The sequence below is a fragment of the Micropterus salmoides genome, unplaced genomic scaffold, assembly GCF_014851395.1.
Source record: "Micropterus salmoides isolate LMB-PRFRI ecotype aquatic unplaced genomic scaffold, ASM1485139v1 Ms_hic_scaffold_5, whole genome shotgun sequence".
Classification (NCBI taxonomy): domain Eukaryota; kingdom Metazoa; phylum Chordata; class Actinopteri; order Centrarchiformes; family Centrarchidae; genus Micropterus; species Micropterus salmoides.
The window spans coordinates 7,975,910-7,995,508 of NW_024044237.1; the positions used below are offsets into that span (position 1 = coordinate 7,975,910).

Below are 19,599 nucleotides of genomic sequence, written 5' to 3' on the forward strand. Positions count from 1 at the left end.
TTCCAGGATCTGTGGATCTGACGGGCAAGTACATTTGTGTGTCATCAGCATACATATGAAAAGAAATACCATGTTTATGGATAATATGTCCAAGGGGAAGCAGATACAAGGAAAACAAAATGGGTCCTAAGACCAACCCGGCACACCATATTTAACTGGACAGAATGAAGAGACATAGTTGTTTACAGACACGCAAAACTTCCTATTTGACAGGTAGGATGAAAACCATTCTAGGGCAGTACCAGAGATCCCCACCCAGTGCCTCAGTCTGTCTAACATGATGATGTGATCAATGGTGTCAAAAGCAGCGCTAAGGCCCAGGAGTACCAGGACTGAGCACATACCTTCATCAGCAGATGTTAAAAGGTCATTGGTGACTTTAAGCAGGGCAGTCTCAGTGCTGTGGTACTTGAAACCAGATTGAAACTTTTCACATAATTTATTTTCCAGTACAGTGAGCAGTTGTTTGGACAGAGTTCTTTCTAAAATCTTTGCAATAAAAGGCAGTTTTGAAATTGGTATAAAATTTTATGTGAGGGAGGGATCTAAACCAGGTTTCTTTCAAAGTGGGTTCATGCAAGCCGTTTTAAAATAATCAGGGACACAACCAGTAGATAGGGAGCTGTTGAAAACAGAGATCAAATGACAACAGAATCCATTAATTTCATTAAAAACTTTGTAGGTATTACATCAAGTGGGCTGGAGGAGATGCATAGTGCATTAATGATTAAACTTGTTTTATATAAAACTATTAATGTTTTCTAATGTTTATAAATTGCAATTAACAATAACACAAACACAACATTTGGAACTTTTTAAAAAATGCACCAAATGGGTATGGTCAAAATGAAACAACTTTTTAAACTAGAAAAGACTCAAGAGCAAACCAAAGCTGTACAATTCTAAAGATTTTATTAATAGAAAATATTTTAAATAACATTTACTATACATGAAAATACACACAGACCATTCTTTTTAGATATCTCACAAATAGACAGTGACTGAATGTGACTGAGTATGTCTTTGGCCGAGGATAATATTAATTGTAGGACTGATCTGGCTTTGCCTTCATTAATAAAGATCTTAACCTGAAAGCCACGAACCAAGACTTCTGTCCTGGTTTCACATTTATGTCCTGTGCTGAACTGTTAACCGACATAGGCCGACTGCCTCATCCATCCTTGAGGATCTTTTGGCTGATCTGCTAAGCAGGGCAGGTGCAGTGGACTCCATGAGGGCAGATGCGTATGCTGGGGAAGGAAAAACATGTTTATAAAATATAACACACCATCACAGTAATCTCTCAGCTTCCATCGTGGTTGAAATGCAGAACTACTGAGAGAAACCTGTGGAAAAGGCAGATCATGCAGTTCACAAATTGTACATGTGTGGAAAAAACCCAGAAGTAAAGACAACATATAGAACATTTATAAGACCATCCAACGAAGGTTAAAGTCAAGGTCAACTGGACTTGGTTGAAGATACTGGGATCCATTATCTTCCAGTATCTTCAACCAAGTCCAGTTGCCCTTGACTTTAACCTTCGTTGGATAACTATGACCTGGATGACTGAGAATCTTCATAGACATTTATAAGACCAAATTCTTCTTGTATTGTGAGCCAACGCTGCCACCTTGTGACTAAAAAGTGCCAATAAGTTATGTTTGCACAGAATATCCATGTACATTAAATACTAGTTTCTGTTAATAAGGTACACCAAGCTAAAACTCTTGCAGTCCAGTAAAACAGCCCTGCAATAAATTATATCTTCATGAAGCTAGTAATATTTTTTGTAATTTGTAAAATGTCTTCATGTGTTTTTACTCTTAACCTCCAAAATTGCTGTTTCAAAACAGAATCTTTACAGAATTACATGTGATTACTTCAGGACAAATGTTGGTGTGCATTTCCATTTATAAAATTATTCTAATTCTTTGCACAATCTAGCAAATTTAACTACACACTATTTTATTTCTGGAAGCACTGAAATCAAATTAAACCAGGCACCAACCAGCACCGCTGACGACATCATTTTTAACCACAGTCAAGTTATGTTGTAACTGGTTCCAGCGTGCAGTGTTCATGAATGTTCTGAACGTGGTTCACCATCACATCTCAGTTAGAGTGGAAGAAGCTGCAGTTGAGTACAGATGTTTAATAATGGCTGGCCTCCACAGATTCAGGTCCTTCCTTTCTGTACAGAAAATGTAATTATAACAAAAGCCAACCTAAACGGAACAACCACCAGCCCTGCCATAAGATCAACCTTTACGAAACTTATAATGTTCTGTCTCTGCTGATCTTAAGTCTGAGATGTGTTAAATAATATGTATGCATAATGTGTCTTCTTAAGTTTCAGTGTGCTGAGCTCTCAGGACCTCCATGTTAATGAGCTGCTAGTTGACAAAAACAAGCAGAGAAGCCACACACTTGTGGTGCCAATGCCCATTATTAAAAATTTACAAAACGTTTTGTATGTAAGTTTTCATCATCAGAGTAGCTACTACCTATGATTGTGGAGCTGCTCTTGTCACTTCTTTGCCTGTTGCTTGGCCACACATTATTATAAAGTGCATAACAAACAAAATACTCCAATTCAGTTGAAGGCAATGAGACAGCACTTGCTTTAAGTAGAAGTTTCAGTGTGACAGCTTTCTCTGTTTCATACAGGCTATGTATGCGTGCAACAATTGTCCCCCGCGACGACAATGTATATAACTTGCACTCTCCAAAATAATTCTTTGCCTCAGTCGGCTAGCATCAACCTGATTAGCTGTATGCTTAGCTCGTTGATGGTAACATTAGCTTAAAGTCGAAGTGCTTGGATGATATTTTAATTCCTTTTCACGCAAGGTGCATACTGCTTTTGACTTGTCAACGGAGCCGTCTGGGACTGTGTTGTTGTTCATCTCCATGGCTGCAGCAGGAGGTAGGAAGTGTCTGTGGCAGCATGACAACAAGTAAGGGTGCATCGAAGGGTCAAAATAGTAGCAGCCAAAGATGTTTTTAGCAAGGATTCTTTGGTAACAGCGCCACTGACTGTGTAAAATAAGAATATTTGACACACGCGATTAACGTGATTAACACGCGTTATGATCAGTCCTCCACGCGTCAGTTTTCATCATCAGAGTAGCTACTACCTATGATCCATATTTGGATGAAGGACGGTTGGCAAAGGGCTCTTTGCCAGAGGAAACTAAACATCCATTTATCTTATCCAAAGATCAACATGTAGCCACTCTCATTCTTAGGGATATACATCAACAGCTTGGCCATAGCGGTCGTAATCACATATTGTTGACACTGAGAAGGAAATACTGGATCACAAATGCCAACTCAGTTGTAAAGAGAATCATAGCAGAATGTGGTTTCTGCAGAAGATATACGGGAAGGATGAGGGAGCAAAAAATGGCAGATTTGCCAAAGGAAAGGTTAGATTACGATCACCCGCCATTTAGTAATGTGGGCGTCGACTATTTTGGACCGATAGAGGTGAGGAAAGGACAGCACAGTCAAACGTTACGGTGTGGTATTCACCTGTTTGGCAAGTAGAGCAGTCCATCTAGAAGTTGCTACCTCTCTGGATACAGATGCATGTATTAATGAATTACGCCGCTTCATCTGTAGAAGGGGTGAGGTCACTCACATTCAATCAGACAATGGAACCAACTTCAGAGGAGCAGAGAGAGAACTTGGAGAGGCCCTTTCATCTCTGCCGCAAACATCCTTGAATCTGTGTTTGATTCAAAGGGGAGTCAAGTGGAATTTCAATCCTCCAGCAGGGTCACATTTTGGTGGTTTTTGGGAGCGTGTAATCCGCATGGTGAGAAGGATTCTCAGTGCAGTTCTTCGACAGCAGAAACTGGACGACGGACTTTCTACAGTCATGTGTGAAGCTGAAGCCATTTTAAATGATAGGCCTATCACCAAGCTGTCCGACAACCCAAATGACCTTGAACCCCTTACTCCTAATTCAATTCAGTTTTATTTATATAGCGCCAAATCACAACAACAGTTATCTCACAGTGCTTGGTTGGTGAGGGTTTATGGTAGCAAAACAGTCCAAATATCCATTCAGCTTTAAAGGTGCTCCTGAGGAGACTAAGGGCAGGTCAGCATCCATTGAAGGCAGGAGGTGCTGAATTTTATCTATAATAACTAAAATTCTGTTGTTGAAATAGTTCATAAAAATGTCACTACTGAGGTCAAGAGAGACACATTGTTCCTTAGAGCTGTGGCTTCCCGTCAATCTAGCTACAGTGTTGAAGAGGAACCTGGGATTGTTGTTATTTTCCTGTATTTATTTTGAGTAATAGGCTGCACTGGCGCTGCCGAGGGCCTTCCTATATATTCTCAATCTATCCTGCCACATTGAATGAGTGTCTTCTTGATGTGTAAGACCCCATTTCCCCTCAAATTTCCGTGATGCTCTCTTTAACTTGCGTGTTTGGCTATTGTACCATGGTGCTAGTCTTCTGTGTTTAATCAGTTTCTTTTCCAAAGGAGCAACAGTGTCAAGTGTCATTTGGACCAGCCGTATAGTGCTGTCCGTGAGATGATCGAGTGAGGGATTGACATTAGCATAGGAGTCTATTATGAAACACGGAATTGAGTTACACACTGATGCAATTGAATCCTTAAACTTAACCACAGCACCATCAGATAGAGATCTAGTATAAGAGTATTTGCTTGGTGACTTGAAGTCCAACATTTGGAACTCAAAAGATAATAGATAGTGGTCAGATAGAATGGGATTATGTGGAAACACTACCAATTTCAATACCATATGTTAATACTAGGTCAAGGGTATGGTTGAAACAGTGTGTGGGTTTATGAACACTTTGACAAAAGCCAACTGAATCAAGCAGTGCAGAGGCTGTCATTCCATCCATCCATCCATCGTCAACCGCTTATCCTGTGTACAGGGTCGCAGGGGGCTGGAGCCTATCCCAGCTGACGTTGGGTGCTGACGCTGTCATTCTTGATGTCCAAATAAAATCTGCTGCATAGTTCTCCAGGTCGGGTTTCATATACCAATAACAAGGCTTTCAAAAGAGCCATAACTTGGTTTGGGTTTTGACTTGACATAAAGACCTGAATGGAATAATTGCTGCCACTCAACCTCCTCGACCAGTGCCTTGAGGTATGTGCGTATTACTATGACTGGGAGGAGTGGATTGAGACTTACACAATCATCATGTCTCAGCCAGGTTTCAGTCAAACAGAACAAAACTATATGTAGAGCCCGAGCACGAACTGTGTGAGGTCCCTATTGAGACTGAAGGTCTTTTTTTCCTCTTTCTTTCTTTCTTTCTTTCGAGGGCCTAAACATACTCGAAAACTCACCAAACTTTGCACATAATTCAGATGTGGCGAAAAATTTCGTATTTTATGGGTTTCGCGCATGGGTGTGGCAAAATGGCTCGCTAGCGCCCCCCTACAGAGCAGCCCCCGGACTAAGCCTCTTGGAGCCATTGCCTAAACCAAAGAGGAAGTCGGCCATTTTGAATTTTATGGTCATTTTGGATGATTTACAGGCTCTGTAATTTTACGAACTCCTCCTAAAGAATTAGTCTGACCAACTTCAGATTTTCCCTGTCTACTCCAAAACCCTTGAGGATTAAAGGTTTTACAAACGGTGGGTTTTCGTGAAACGGCTGGAGCCAGGAATGGAGGTAAAGAAGTCTGCTAAAACGTTCCGCGACCCAACATGGGGATGGGGCCAGAAATGAAAACGGATTTTTCACAGCAAGACTACATGGCAAATGGAGGCTGGGAGTGAGTGGAGCATTTCAAGGAGTTTATGACAGGGACTGTGACTCCAGGGAAGCAATGAGTAGCGGCGTTGAAGAACTGGATAGTCCGGATAATTTAGTCTCCAACTATCAAGGTGCTTAGGAGAAAGAGGGGACAAAGAGATGGAGATTGTGTGGACTTACAGTTGGAGAGTTTGTGTTCCAGGCTGTCCACACCGTTCACGGAGGCTGGTGGGGAAGTAGCACCAGCTGCATCAGACCTGATGGGGTGATTACCCTCCAACTCTGGGTGAGGAAGGCCCCCAGATCGCCGTAGCACCGCCTCCTTCAGGAATGTGCGCCAAGGAATGGAAGTTGCAGAGCAGGATGAAGGTTGATTAGGCCCGACCGTTGTTTGGCCAGACGTCTGGGCGCTGTCAGCTACCAGTGGAGGGAAGGCGACAGCATCGCTGAGTAGAGGGGGAGCTGCAGTCTCAGTCTGCGCCGCGGTGTGGCCTGTGCCCGGGCGAGGTGGGTTATCTGAGCCGAGGGAATCAGCAGTGTGCATCTGGTCACCATCAGCTGCCAGAGCCGTGGCGTAGTTGGAGAGGCACAGGTGCGGTGGAGAGGCAGCTCCGTTGGAGACCCTCTTCCGACCATGGATCACCACCTCAGTCCAGGGAGTCCCGTTTGGTGTTGAGCAGGAGGGCTGCAGGAGGGATCCCACACTGACGTGTCCTGGAGGGTGTCTTGTGTCTTGGGGCGGCTGTGGCTCAGGAGGTAGAGCGGGTTGGCCGGCGGATCAATCCTTGGCTCCCCCTGGTTGCATGTCGAAGTGTCCTTGGGCAAGATACTAAACCCCAAGTTGCCCCTGGCGGCTGTTCCGCCAGTGTATGAGTGAGTGCGAATGTTAGTTTCTGTTTGAGCACTTAGGCTCAGTGTATGAATGTGTATGACTGGTGAATGCAGATGTAGTGTAAAAGCGCTTTGAGTGGTTGAAAAGACTAGAAAGGATGTACAAGTACAGAGCATTTACATTTGTGAAGTGGTAGGCATTGATATTGCAGCTGCTCGGGATCTCTGCTCAGAGTTTGTTACACCTGCTTTCTGAAACAGGTTTACTGCTTTTTTGGCAATGAAAGCCTCCTCAAGCATTCACAGCTTCAGCATGAGGCTTTTTATATAAAAGCGTGTTATACTTAATGTTCTGAGAGTATATGAATCTGTTTCCACTCTCTTCTTCTTTCTCCAGTCCAGTGTAAGGCCAAGTTCCAGTCTCCCAGTTTCCATGTAGACCAGCCCATCCAACTCCAGGTTTTCCTCCGAGCTGACTGTCCTCATCCAGTACCATTTAACAAACTAGCTGTCAGCCTCAGTAACCAGGTAACCTCTGAACAAATGGAGTAAAACCTTCAGTATCAGGCATAGTGCTTGGTTGTAGGCCTTTCACTACACAAGCAGGACACACTGTATCATATAAATAACCTTCAACTCTTCAAAATGTCACAAGGAGTTAACACTGGGACAATTAAGCAACATTATGTAAGATGTAGGGCGGGACCTGAATATTTAAATATTCGATCATTGGGTACGCATTAGGGCTCCACACTATATCGTTTCAGCCTCGTCATCGCAATGTCTCCATGCGCAGTAGTCACATCACAGAATAGTGCAATGTCAAGCAGGTCAAATTAAGTCAAACACCTCAACAACACAAAGGGAAAACTTGCACGGCTCATTTTCCATGACTAATCTACAAGAAAAGTCTGTGTGATGTAAGGATTCTTTGATACACTGATTTTGTTGTTAGTGGTTGACAAGCAGACTTTGCATGCAGAACAAACCAGCTATCACAATATTGTTCTTGATCAGTTTATCAAACAGCCAAAATAGGCCCCGCCCCCTTTAATTGTCCTCAACGATCCCATATTCTGCTCGGGACCTAGTGGGCTCAGCTATGCAAGAGGTACACTGCTCTCTGAACTTACTGATACGCTGTTCAACTTTGGAATTTGATTGCAAAATGCATTAATGTTGTTTATTCTTCGGCAAGTGACCATGTTATAATAATACCCTTTAAGGTGTCTATAATCAGGAAATTATCCCTTACCTGTATAACCAGCTGGTAGGTACTTTTCATCTTACTCAACACAAATGTCCCATCCAGTCATTTTCTTAAACTGAAACTTTTCAGTGTTTAATTGTGTATGTGTGTATTACTCACATTTTGGAACCTGTGTGTGTGTGTAGGAGTACAACCAGTGGTGTGTGGTGGAGTCTTCAGATCAGGAGAGTATGAGCCTGTTGCCAGGAAAAAACAAATGCTACAACTTCAGCTTTGTAGCGAAGACTGAAGATGTTGGCAAGAAGATAGAGGTGAGGCAATTCTGTGTGTGTGTGTGTGAGAGCATGAGAGAGAGAGAGAAAGGCAGAGAGAAAGACTGTTTCTGACTGTGTGTTGCTGCGTGTGCACATTTAGATGACGGGTATTGAGGTGATGCTGGGTGGTGACCGTGGACGCTGTGTGTTTGTGAGCTGGAGAGGGGCGGGTGGAGATGCAGCCTCTACCCATGAAGCCTTGCAGGCCAGCAGGTCATCACGTCGATGGGGGCGGTGCATTGAGGCACGTCAAGAGCTGGACTGGGACAGCCTGACCATGCAGCACAGTACCATGTAAGGCATTGTTCAGACACAATACAATCCCAGTTTTCCTAAAAAAGTTAGTAGTTAAGTTTTCTGTTTCTGCAGGATGAGATATGGGGACACAAATGTGAATGTGTCTATTTCAGTTTATTTGTTCCTGCTTGTAGGATCATCTCCAGAGTCCCAAAGATCTCTGTTCAGCTGAACCACCAGCCTCCTGCACTCAGCAATGAAATGTACTGCATCTTCCTCACTATTCAGTCACAGGAAGAGGGCGTGGCAAAGGATGTCAAACTGACAGCTGGCCTCAAACCAGGTACTATGACATAAGTACTATATTATACAAATACTGTAACAGCACGAAACTCCTGCTATAACCACAAATACTTGTTTTTACAATTCTGTTTGTGTATGCATTAAACAAATGAGATATGTTTTAATTAGTGAGCTCAGAGATGTTGGTAGGTCTATTTTTTCACTTTGTACAGAGCCAGGCCAGCTAGTTCCCCCTACCTCTAGTCTTTATGCTAAGCTAACCACGCCATGACTCTAACTCTATACTCTGGATCCTTTGGATGCTGTATGAGGTACTTACCTGCAGTAGAGGGCAGTCAGCGTGTCTCCAGTTTAAAGAAGCAGAGAGCAGTACCAGCACATAAGCTAAGCAACATACTGCTGAGGTCGGGGTCAGCAGCTAATGTTTTAGCCACCTAAAAGAAGGCCCACCAAAAACAATCAGTATCAGTTCAAGTGTAGGCTGTGTGTTTAAAATATTTTCAGCACTTCATCTTGCTGTCAGGCAGCCATTTCCTTTGGAACTACATTATTCAACCACTATTTAACCACTATTCCTGCACACTGTATTACCCCGGCAGAGATCAGCTGTTTGGGTCAGACTTATAGTGGTTTATGGAAGTGGAAATGACTCACTATGACTGCAACAGTGAAATGCTGTTCACTGTGGAGACAAGAGAAACAGAAGAAGAACTTAAAGAAAGTTACTGGTTGTGTTGGAAGTGTAGGGCTGTGCAATATGACTATATCCTGATACAGGTCATTTCATATCCCAGTAATGATATCCTGATATAGAACATTTTTTGTAAATTCAATGAAATTGGAATTTCAAAAAGTTACTCATGATATGCAATTCTGGAGAAATCCAATACCATGACAAATATCATGAGTGAACAATGACACAGCATGTAGATTACGAGTCCAGAGCAGTACAGCAGCTCCAGACAGAGGTACTTACAACTCTCCTGCTGCTATAGCGAACATCACAAAAGCAACATATCTTGCTGAACTAAAAAGTTAGCTAAATGTCCATGGGCAAGACATTAAACGTTATGTGACACAAAAATCATCGGTGGAACTGCTAGAGTAGTTTGTGTGTCTCGTCACTTCACCGTGGTGCAAAAACTATTACAGTAAAGTGTGGAATTTTTGACACATCAAAATAAACAATACAGCATAATTATAAACGATAGACATTTTTCTAATTTTTCAAATGGCACAGTGGTTTTATTTATGGTATTTAGCGCAGTCTTAATGATGGCTGGGTACTGCAGTGCCCTTCAGTAAGGCTCTGTCTAGCTTATTTGCTCATGGTTATACATAATCCTCTTCAGAGATTTTTTGTGGAGTTAATGGAGTTAATGTCTAGCTTCAGTGCTAGCCACAGCTTTGTAAGCTCACATACATCGACCACCATACACTGACTGTGGAGAACTACCTTATAAAGCCCCACTTCAAAATCCTCAACTATCCCTTTAACACAGAACATGAGCTCTCAGTCTCAGAAAGAAATTCCTTCAATCTTTAACACCAGTATTAGATGTTAGATTATTGTCCTCTGCCTGGTATAGCAGCTAAATAATCTTTCAATGAACATCGTTTGAAATAGGTAAACTGCTGTTATTTCAAATGTATGGCATAACATAACATCACTGTAAAGTGCATGGCTTTGTGTTTGTCTTGATTGGTCTGTCCAGGCCAGGATGCCAACCTAGGCCAGACCACGCATGTGGCACTCGATGGCTCAAAGGTTTGTGATGACACTGCACCTGCCCTGCTCCCTGATGTACCTCTAGGAGACCTGAAACCAGGCAAAAAGGTACACACACATTCAAGAAGAAGTGTTTTAGATTAACATTCCAGAGAAAGTCACATAACATAAGGTTTTCTGTATTGGAAACTTACTTATCTACACACCTGCCTACATGTTCAGCTTCCCCAGTTTTTATTCCAGTATCCATGGTATGTGTGTATGTGTTTGTCTCTAGTTGGAGAGATGTGTATATATGAAGTGTGTGTCTACTGGGCCAAGGGTCTTCCTGTTCCATGTGGCCTACAGCATTGATACCACAGTGGAAAGATGTCAGATTGTCTGCAAATGTCATAAGGTAAAGCATAAACGGCAGCTGACCTGCAGACATGGTGTCCATTTTCCATGTTGCATGTTTAAATGATAGTTGCTCTGCACTTTTCTACACTGTTCTATTTTTTTCCTCTCATTTTCTCCAGGATGAGACAGTTACCATAGAGACGGTGGTCCCATTTGAGGTGTCTGTCAAGTTTATGTCCACCAAGGTCTGTAACCGATACAATAAAATTTTATTTATATAGCGCTAAATCACAACAACTGTTATCTCACAGTGCTTTTCATTAAAGAGCAGGTGTAGACCGTACTCTGGGATGATATTTACAGAAACCCAACAATTCCCACCAAGAGCAGCACTAGGCGACAGAGGCAAGGAAAAACTTCCTTTTAAGAGGCAGAAACCTCGAGCACAACCATGGCTCAGGGTGGGCGGTCATCTACAGATATTTATAGTAGTGTTAATGATAACTAGAACTGCAAGCAGTTATAAGCGGGGTCCAAGCCTGCCGGCGCAAGCCAACCACCCTGGCCCCGCGGAGGGCGCGCGAGTCGACCCGGGCACCCCGCTGCGGCTCAGGGACCCGTGGAGAATAAATGAGCAGAGTTATAAATGAAAGGGGCTTGCAATTACGGAGTTGTGAAATGAGTGTATGTCTATGGGAGTGTTATTTGATTTCCAATTAATAGTGCCACCTAGAGGCCGATTGACGCAAAATTTCACAAAGCACCAAACGCGTGGATATAAGGTTTTTGATATCCGTCTACGAAGGCGGGAGTCCCAAGCCCAAACGCGTTGACCTTGCTTATAGCGCCCCCTAGAGGTAGAAGTGTGCGGGTTTTTGTGCCTGAGTTACGTGCAGTGAACTGGACCTACCCTATGAATTTTGCAGTTACCGTCTAGGCTGCAGTATCAGTTTTATGCACGGAAGCTCCGCTGGTACTGGGTACTGTTCCCAGCCCACTCGGGTTTGATCCCCTAATAAAAACGAGAACGAAAACAATAGGGTTCCCAGCCGCTTCGCTGTACTGGGAACCGCGATGCCTTGCAACACAATAGGGACCTCACAGCGGTCGCTGTTCGGGCCCTAATAATGAGAATAATTCTAACAATCACAATAGGGTCCTCCAGCGGTCGCTGTTCGGGCCCTAATAATTCTAAAACACAATAGGGACCTGCTGCTGTTTCTCACTTCCCCACATTGTGTGAGCCAGCTGTGTGTTAACTGCTAACAAGCAGCCCGGGCTTGCTGCAAAGCTCTGCACATCCTCTCTCCCCTTGCCCCCCTCCCCGCCCTCTTCCCTTGCAGGTCGAGCGGTGCGGCGATGAGTCCCAGCCTCCCTCCCCTCACCAGGGGGAGTGGCATAACACGGGCAGACTGCAGCTGGCGGGATGGCTTTCATGCAGTCTGGTTCCGATGCCACAAGCAGAATATTTCCTCCTCGGCCCGCCACTGTCTCTACGAAGTCAGTGGCTGCCGTCACACTGCGTGGACCGGCTGCAGCTTGCCGTGCGGCCTTCATGCAGCCTGGCTCCGATGTTGCAGGCAGACCTTTTCCTCTGTTACCTGTCCCTGTCCTCCCCCACTCATCGGGGGAGCGGCATTGTTATGGGCTCACGGGTGTGGCTGCTCCACCTCGTGCCCCGGCGACTGTGTCTGCCTCCCTCCCCTAACCGGGGATGCGGTACGGCAGGGGACCCATGAGGGCGGCTACGCTACCTTGTGTGGTCCCTCCTGCCACACACGGGAGGACACCCAACAGACCCCTCTGACTGTTTGTGAAGGTCTCTCACGATGTGGCGAAGGTCCGACCGCTTTCAGAGACGCTAATCGGAGTGGCTCGCTTCTTGCTCGATGCACAGATGGATGGACAACCTGATCCACTGGGATCACAGGCTGCAGTTTGCCCCCACCCCCTCCCTCCTTCGCCAGGATTGTGGAGACTGTGCTCCCCTCCTCGGCTCAGAACGGCACCCTCTGGGCGAAGCTTCAGGAATAAGGGGTTCTACTCCCGCTACTTCCTGGTCAGGAAGCAGACGGGCGGTGAGAGGCCCATCCTGGACCTGTCACGGTTCAACAGGGTGATTCGCATGTTAACATTGAAACAGGTGATGGAGTGTGTGCGCCAGGGAGACTGGCTCTCCTGTATCGACCTGAAGGACGCATACTTTCATCTGTCCGTCATTCCCGGACACAGGAAGTTTCTGCGGTTTTCATTCCAGGGCGCCAAGTACCAATACAACCGCCTGCCCTTTGGTTACTCCCTGGCCCCATGCACTTTTTCCAGGTGTGTCGAGATACCGTGGCGTGGTACTGGACTCCTCTCTCCGGAGAGCGTGGCTCTCTCAGGAGAGGGTGGATGCTCTGGTGGAGCTGCTCCGCCGTGTTGTTCCTCGAGCGGCGGTGGCAGCTCTGTCGGTCATGAGGCTTCTGGGCATCATGTTGGCGGCTCACGTGGTGGTCCCCCTGGGCCTCCTCCATATGAGGAGGCTGCAGTGGTGGTTCATCCGCCTGCTTGTTGACTCTGTGAGACAGAGGCCCCTGATCTGGCCTACTGGCAGGACCCGCTCTCTCTTCGGTCGGGGTTCTCCTGGGCAGGGTCACGTCCCATATGTCGGTCTTCACAGACGCCTCCCTGATGGGCTGGGGCGGGACCTGCCTTTCTCAGGTGGTGGGCGGTCTGTGGCAGGGCCGCAGGCCTCTTCACATAAACGTGCTGGAGCTCCTCACGGTGTGGAAGGTGATCCGACGTTCTCCCCTCTGCTGCGGGACCAGCACGAGTTGGTCCGCACCGACTACAGCGGCGGCCTACATAAACTGCCAGAACGGGGTGCACTCGGCGCAGCTGTTGGTCCAGGCGGCTGCTCCTGTGGGCACACACTCACCTGCTCTCCATAAGAGCAGAATACATCCCTGGCGTGCTGAACAGAGGGGCGGACATCATGTCGTGGAGGGCAACCAGATCTGGCTCCGGTTCGGCAGGGCAGAGGTGGATCTGTTTGCCAACAAGGAGAACGCTCAGTGCGCCCTTTTGTTTTCACTGAGCCCGCGGGACGAGGGTTTCGGGGACAGGACTGTGTTCTCCCACCCCCTGGTGAACCGTTTCCTTTGGGGGGTGCGGAGGCGCAGGCCAGTGACGCGGCCTGTCGCCAAACAGTGGGATTTGGCACCTTAACCCATGCCCCATTTGAGCCTTTGAAGACAGCAGACCTGAGATTCCTTTCAGCTAAAATCGCCTTGCTCCTGGCTCTGACATCACACAAAAGGGTGAAATGCCATTTCCCAGGCTTATGTGTCTGCCGGTGAATCTACCCCGGATGGCATTGGAGCGCACTCCACAAGAGGCAAGATCTCCTCCTCAGTGGTGTTGCACGATGGGATGACAGTGGACGACATCTGCACAGCGGCCTCCTGGTCGTCCCCATGGTCTTTCATCAGGGGGCGGCCGCTACTTACGTGGCCCTGCCCTTGTTCGCACATGGGTCGGCCCTCGGCTTCCCATGCCACGCCATCGGTGCTCGCGCACACGCCAGCACCAATGCCGTGGTCGCGGGCGACTGGGTGGCTCATTATGGCTCTGGGCAGGTGAGTTGTGCTTGGTGGTACCGTATGGGCCAGTGAGGCGTTGACTCATCCTGCTTCGCCTCTAACCCAGTAGGTGGAGCTATAATCAAAGTGCAAAATACTATGGGAAAAGCCCATTCATTTCAAGGGGCGCCGGGGGGCTTGGACCCCGCTTACAACTGCTTACAATGCAGTTCTAGTTATTATTGTTCTTATCTGTGCTTCTCTGTGTGTTTGCAGTTTGAGCCACAGGACCGGATAGCGGTGGACATCCCTTTCCTGTTGATGACAGACATCCTCTCTTCGTCTCCCTGGCCTCTTCTGCTGGCCGCCTCCTCTCTGCAGCTGCTTACTATGATCAGCAACACACCACAGCTTCAGTCACAGCTGCAGGACGGTACCTGACTAGTCATCTTACAAAGACTTCAGATTCCTAGCTGTAATTAAACACTTAAATGAAAATCCTATGACTATAACATATTATGTGTGTGTTCAGTGGTTCTGCAGACAGGTGAGTGTGCCAGTGAGTGTTTCTGTCTCCGGTGTCCACCGCTGACCAACAGCAATAGCACTGTAGCTACAGGACAGTACCTGATATCATGGAGGAGGTATGCACACACACACACAAACATACACACTGTGAAGGAGCAATATGTAAGAATTTTAGTTTAAAACATTCAAAAATGAATCAGATTTTCAACAGAATGCGAAGTGTCAAAGATATCCACTGAAGTTAGCATACTAAATTAATACCTCAAGATGGGATGGGTGAGTCACTGTAGTGTCCAATATGCCAACAGTCCAACAACACCTCTGTTTTTTTGTTGGGTTGGGTCCTGGCACCCTGTGGTTGAAATTGAGCTGCATCCCCTCTGTAGCTGTAAGGATGTTGGTTTGAACAGGCCTGTAAAGTTCTTAACTCTGTTTGACTTATGTTGTACAGAGAGTCCTCCAGTGCAGACAGTCCTCTCATCCAAACTACAGTCACTCTACCTCACATCATCCTGGAGTTTGTTCCTCTCTACATCCACGCCGGTCAGTCAGGTGTCAAGCGAATATACACATGCAATGTAAACATAGATAAACTGACACATTATGGCACAAGATGATTTGTGTAAATGTCTCTGATCATACAGCTACATTGCACACACTATGCACACATTTTATACCTTTTATGTCTTTGTTACTGGGTAGACTTACCATCATTTGGGCGAGTCAGAGAGTCTCTTTCAGTTCGTTACCACATAGAGAACAGAACAGCTCTGGTGCAGGAGGTGGAGATGGCTGTGGAACCTTCTGATGCCTTCATGTTCTCTGGACTCAAACAGGTACAACTGCGGTCCTGTCTAAACAAAGATTTGGCAAATAAAAAACAATATAACTACATGTCCATCAGCAGGGTCAACAATAATGAATAGGTTTCCTGATACTTTTTTAATATCACATGAGTTACAGTGATTACCAAATGATCTAGCGTAATTACATAGATTGCTTATACAGATCACTGAGGAGATGATCAGCTGATGGATACAAAAGTAGCTCAGCTTTTGAATTCATGCTAAAATCACAGAACCCCACCCTTTTTCAGGCGTTCTGGGACAGCTCTCAGACCAGCTTTAAAGCCAAACTAAACAGGCAAATTGCTGATACGGTTTTGAGAAAAATGTGTTCTATATTGTCACCTAATACTGGCAATATACACTGATCAAAATTATAAACGCAACACTTTTGTTTTTGACCCCATTCATCATGAGCTGAACTCAAAGATCTAAGACTTTTCTCTATGTACACACAAGGCCTATTTCTCTCAAATATCGTTCACAAATCTGTCACAATCTGTGTTAGTGAGCACTTCTCCTTTGCCAAGAAAATCCATCTACCTCACAGGTGTTTATAACTTTGTTCAGTGTATTTAAAGTTAAGTTGTGCAGGACGGATTGCTCACTTCCAGTGTCCAAAATTGTATCATTCAACGAGCATCAGCACCTAATTCATAGTTTTCACGTGACGTCAAATTCCAAGGAAAACGCTACCTTGGAGGGAAAAAAAGACGTTATTTTCCGCTGCCTGCCAACCAGGAACCAAGTGATAAACTGTTACTTTCAGTTTGTTACTTCTGCGTTGCCAAAATGCTGGATGGTTGTTGTGCTTTTGGATGCACTAATCGACGATGAGACAAACCTGGGCTGTGTTAGGTGAGGGATTCCCTACAAGTTAAACGTAAGCATTACCACAGTCGAGCGCTGGCAGGGATCTGGTGCTTTTTAACGGCAAAAATACAGCAATGGGTGCTGTATATGGATCGCAAGTGCCCAACATTTGCAGTCCATATCTATCTTCTTCTTGAGTTGAGTGGTGATCGAAATAAAATTTAACAGCTTTTGTGGCGTCTCTACGAGGGAGTCCGGTGGGAGCCTCTATTTTGGTCTTTTGTTTTGCCCTCCCGTTCAGCGCACATGTCATGATGTGACTGAAAACTATGGATTGGAGACGAGTGACTAGTTTGAGGTTTTAAATTTGGTTGCAGTTTTGTTATTATTATAACATTTATTTCATCAGAATCTAAAATATATACTTGAGTATGAATGCATGAACAAGAAGATGCATTTAGTGTGTGTGTGTGTGTGTGTGTGCGCGCGTGCAGGTGCGGCTGCGTATCCTTCCTGGCTCAGAGCAACAGATGCTGTATAACTATTACCCACTGATGGCTGGTTACCAAACACTACCACAGCTCAGCATCAGCCTTCCCCGCTGCCCGAACACCAACACACACACACTGAGACGCTTCCTGCCCCAACGCATCTTTGTCAAGGTAACACGCTCACACACTATTGAGTTAGCAGTCATTGTTATCTAAACGTGAAGATATTCAATGTTCTAACAAATAGTTTTCTTTTTCTTTCTCCTCAGCCTCAGGGTCGACAGCTGGATGATGCCTCCATTGCTGCAGCTTGAGAAGAACATACAAACTGTTCAGTGTTATTAGAAGAACATACCAACATCGTGCTGTTCTAGATGATTCCTTACAGATGACTATATTAACACTATTTGTTTCACATTGTTCTGTAAAAACTCACAATGAAAACTGTTAACCACACATCAGGAGACCCTGCTGTTTCTTTTCAGAGTGAATGTGATTACAGGTTGAGCGTGACAGACGGCTGGTGAATGAATTGATCCACTGATGTTCATTTAACATTGAAAATGATGTATGAATCTGATGTGAACTAAATGGAAATTAATGAAATTTTAATTAAATTGAAGTAATGTAAACTAATTGTGTTCCATGTGTGGTGTGTTTCCACTGGTGGAGTGGCAGGAGGTATACTTACAATTTGCACCACACTGCACTGCACCACAGAAATGTAGAAATGACTGGTGATGTCATCAACCTGCCTCTTAGACCCCATCCTGACTAGGCTGCTTAAAGAAGTTTTACCCTTAGTCAGCACTTCTGTACTAGATATGATAAATCTATCTCTATCAACTGGCTATGTACCACAGTACTTTTAAAGTAGCTGTAATTAAACCTCTTCTGAAAAAGCCCAAACTTGATCCTGATGTTTTAGCCAACTATAGACCTATATCTAACCTTCCATTTCTCTCTAAGATCCTGGAGAAAGCAGTTGCTAAACAGCTGTGTGACTTTCTAGAGAGCAATAGTTTATTTGAGGATTTTCAGTCAGGATTTAGAGCTCATTATAGCACAGAGACAGCACTGGTGAAAATTACTAATGACCTCCTTATTGCATCAGACAAAGGACTTGTCTCTGTACTGGTTTTATTAGATCTTAGTGCTGCATTTGATACCATTGACCATCAGATCCTATTGCATAGACTGGAACATTTCATTGGCATTAAAGGAACCGCTCTAAGCTGGTTTAAGTCCTATTTATCAGATCGATTTCAGTTTGTACATGTTAACGATGAGTCCTCCATGCATGCCAAAGTTAGTCATGGAGTTCCTGAAGGATCTGTCCTCGGACCAATCCTGTTCACTTTATATATGCTTCCTTTATGCAATATTATCAGGAAATATGCCATAAACTGTCATTGTTATGCAGATGATACTCAGTTATATCTATCGATCAAGCCAGATGAAACTCATCAGTTAGCTAAACTTCAAATGTGCCTTCAGGATGTTAAAACCTGGATGACCTGTAATTTTCTAATGTTAAACTCAGATAAAACTGAAGTTATTGTTCTGGGGCCCAAGCACCTCCGTGAAGCATTATCTAAAGATATAGTTTCCCTTGATGGCATCGCCCTGGCCTCCAGCACCACTGTGAGGAATCTTGGAGTTATCTTTGATCAGGACATGTCGTTTAAGTCTCACATTAAGCAAATTTCAAGGAACGCCTTTTTTTCACCTATGTAATATTGCAAAAATCAGGAACATCCTGTCTAAAAATGATGCAGAAAAACTAGTCCATGCATTTGTTACTTCTAGGCTGGATTACTGCAATTCCTTATTATCAGGCTGCTCTAAAAATTCCATTAAGACTCTTCAGCTGATCCAGAATGCTGCAGCACGTGTTCTGACAGGAACCAGGAAAAGAGATCACATTTCTCCTGTCTTAGCTTCTCTGCATTGGCTTCCAGTAAAATCCAGAACAGAATTTAAAATCATTCTTCTCGCATACAAAGCTCTTAATGGTCAGGCACCATCTTATCTTAAAGAGCTCATAGTACCTTACTACCCTACCAGAGCACTGCGCTCCCAGAATGCAGGGTTACTTGTGGTTCCTAGAGTCTCCAAAAGTAGACTAGGAGCCAGAGCGTTCAGCTATCAAGCTCCTCTCCTGTGGAGCCAGGTTCCAGTTTGGGTTCACGAGGCAGACACCATCTCCACATTTAAGAGTAGGCTTAAGACTTTCCTCTTTGATAAAGCTTATAGTTAGGGCTGGCTCAGGTGAGTCTTGAACCATCCCTTAGTTATGCTGCTATAGGCCTAGACTGCCGGGGGACTTCTTATGATGCACTGAGCTCCTCTCTCCTCTACTTTCTCTCCCTCTGTATGCAACCTCATCCCCTGCTCGAGGTTTCTGCCTCTTAAAAGGAAGTTTTTCTTTGCCTCTGTCGCCTAGTGCTGCTCTTGGTGGGAATTGGTGGGCTTCTGTAAATAACATCACAGAGTACGGTCTAGACCTGCTCTTTTATGAAAAGCACTGTGAGATAACTGTTGTGATTTGGCGCTATATAAATAAAATTGAATTGAATTGATGTGGGGAAAAATGGTAGTACATCAGTTCAGAGAAGCCACACTACACATCTGTGC

General features: G+C 44.9%; 1 protein-coding gene across 1 annotated transcript in view; it reads left to right on the top strand.

Moving 5' to 3' along the window:
* The window catches only part of trappc11 (trafficking protein particle complex 11), a 54,278-nt gene extending 36,680 nt beyond the window's left edge, over positions 1 to 17,598 (top strand). The window contains exons 18-30 of the mRNA XM_038698614.1: positions 6,988 to 7,118; positions 7,986 to 8,111; positions 8,215 to 8,408; positions 8,546 to 8,694; positions 10,370 to 10,491; positions 10,661 to 10,780; positions 10,902 to 10,967; positions 14,562 to 14,718; positions 14,818 to 14,929; positions 15,265 to 15,356; positions 15,516 to 15,649; positions 16,966 to 17,133; positions 17,232 to 17,598. Coding sequence (XP_038554542.1) covers positions 6,988 to 7,118; positions 7,986 to 8,111; positions 8,215 to 8,408; positions 8,546 to 8,694; positions 10,370 to 10,491; positions 10,661 to 10,780; positions 10,902 to 10,967; positions 14,562 to 14,718; positions 14,818 to 14,929; positions 15,265 to 15,356; positions 15,516 to 15,649; positions 16,966 to 17,133; positions 17,232 to 17,276 — 1,616 coding nt within the window. The 3' untranslated portion in view covers positions 17,277 to 17,598. The remainder of the gene's footprint in view (positions 1 to 6,987; positions 7,119 to 7,985; positions 8,112 to 8,214; positions 8,409 to 8,545; positions 8,695 to 10,369; positions 10,492 to 10,660; positions 10,781 to 10,901; positions 10,968 to 14,561; positions 14,719 to 14,817; positions 14,930 to 15,264; positions 15,357 to 15,515; positions 15,650 to 16,965; positions 17,134 to 17,231) is intronic.
* The last annotated feature ends 2,001 nt before the right edge of the window (positions 17,599 to 19,599 follow it).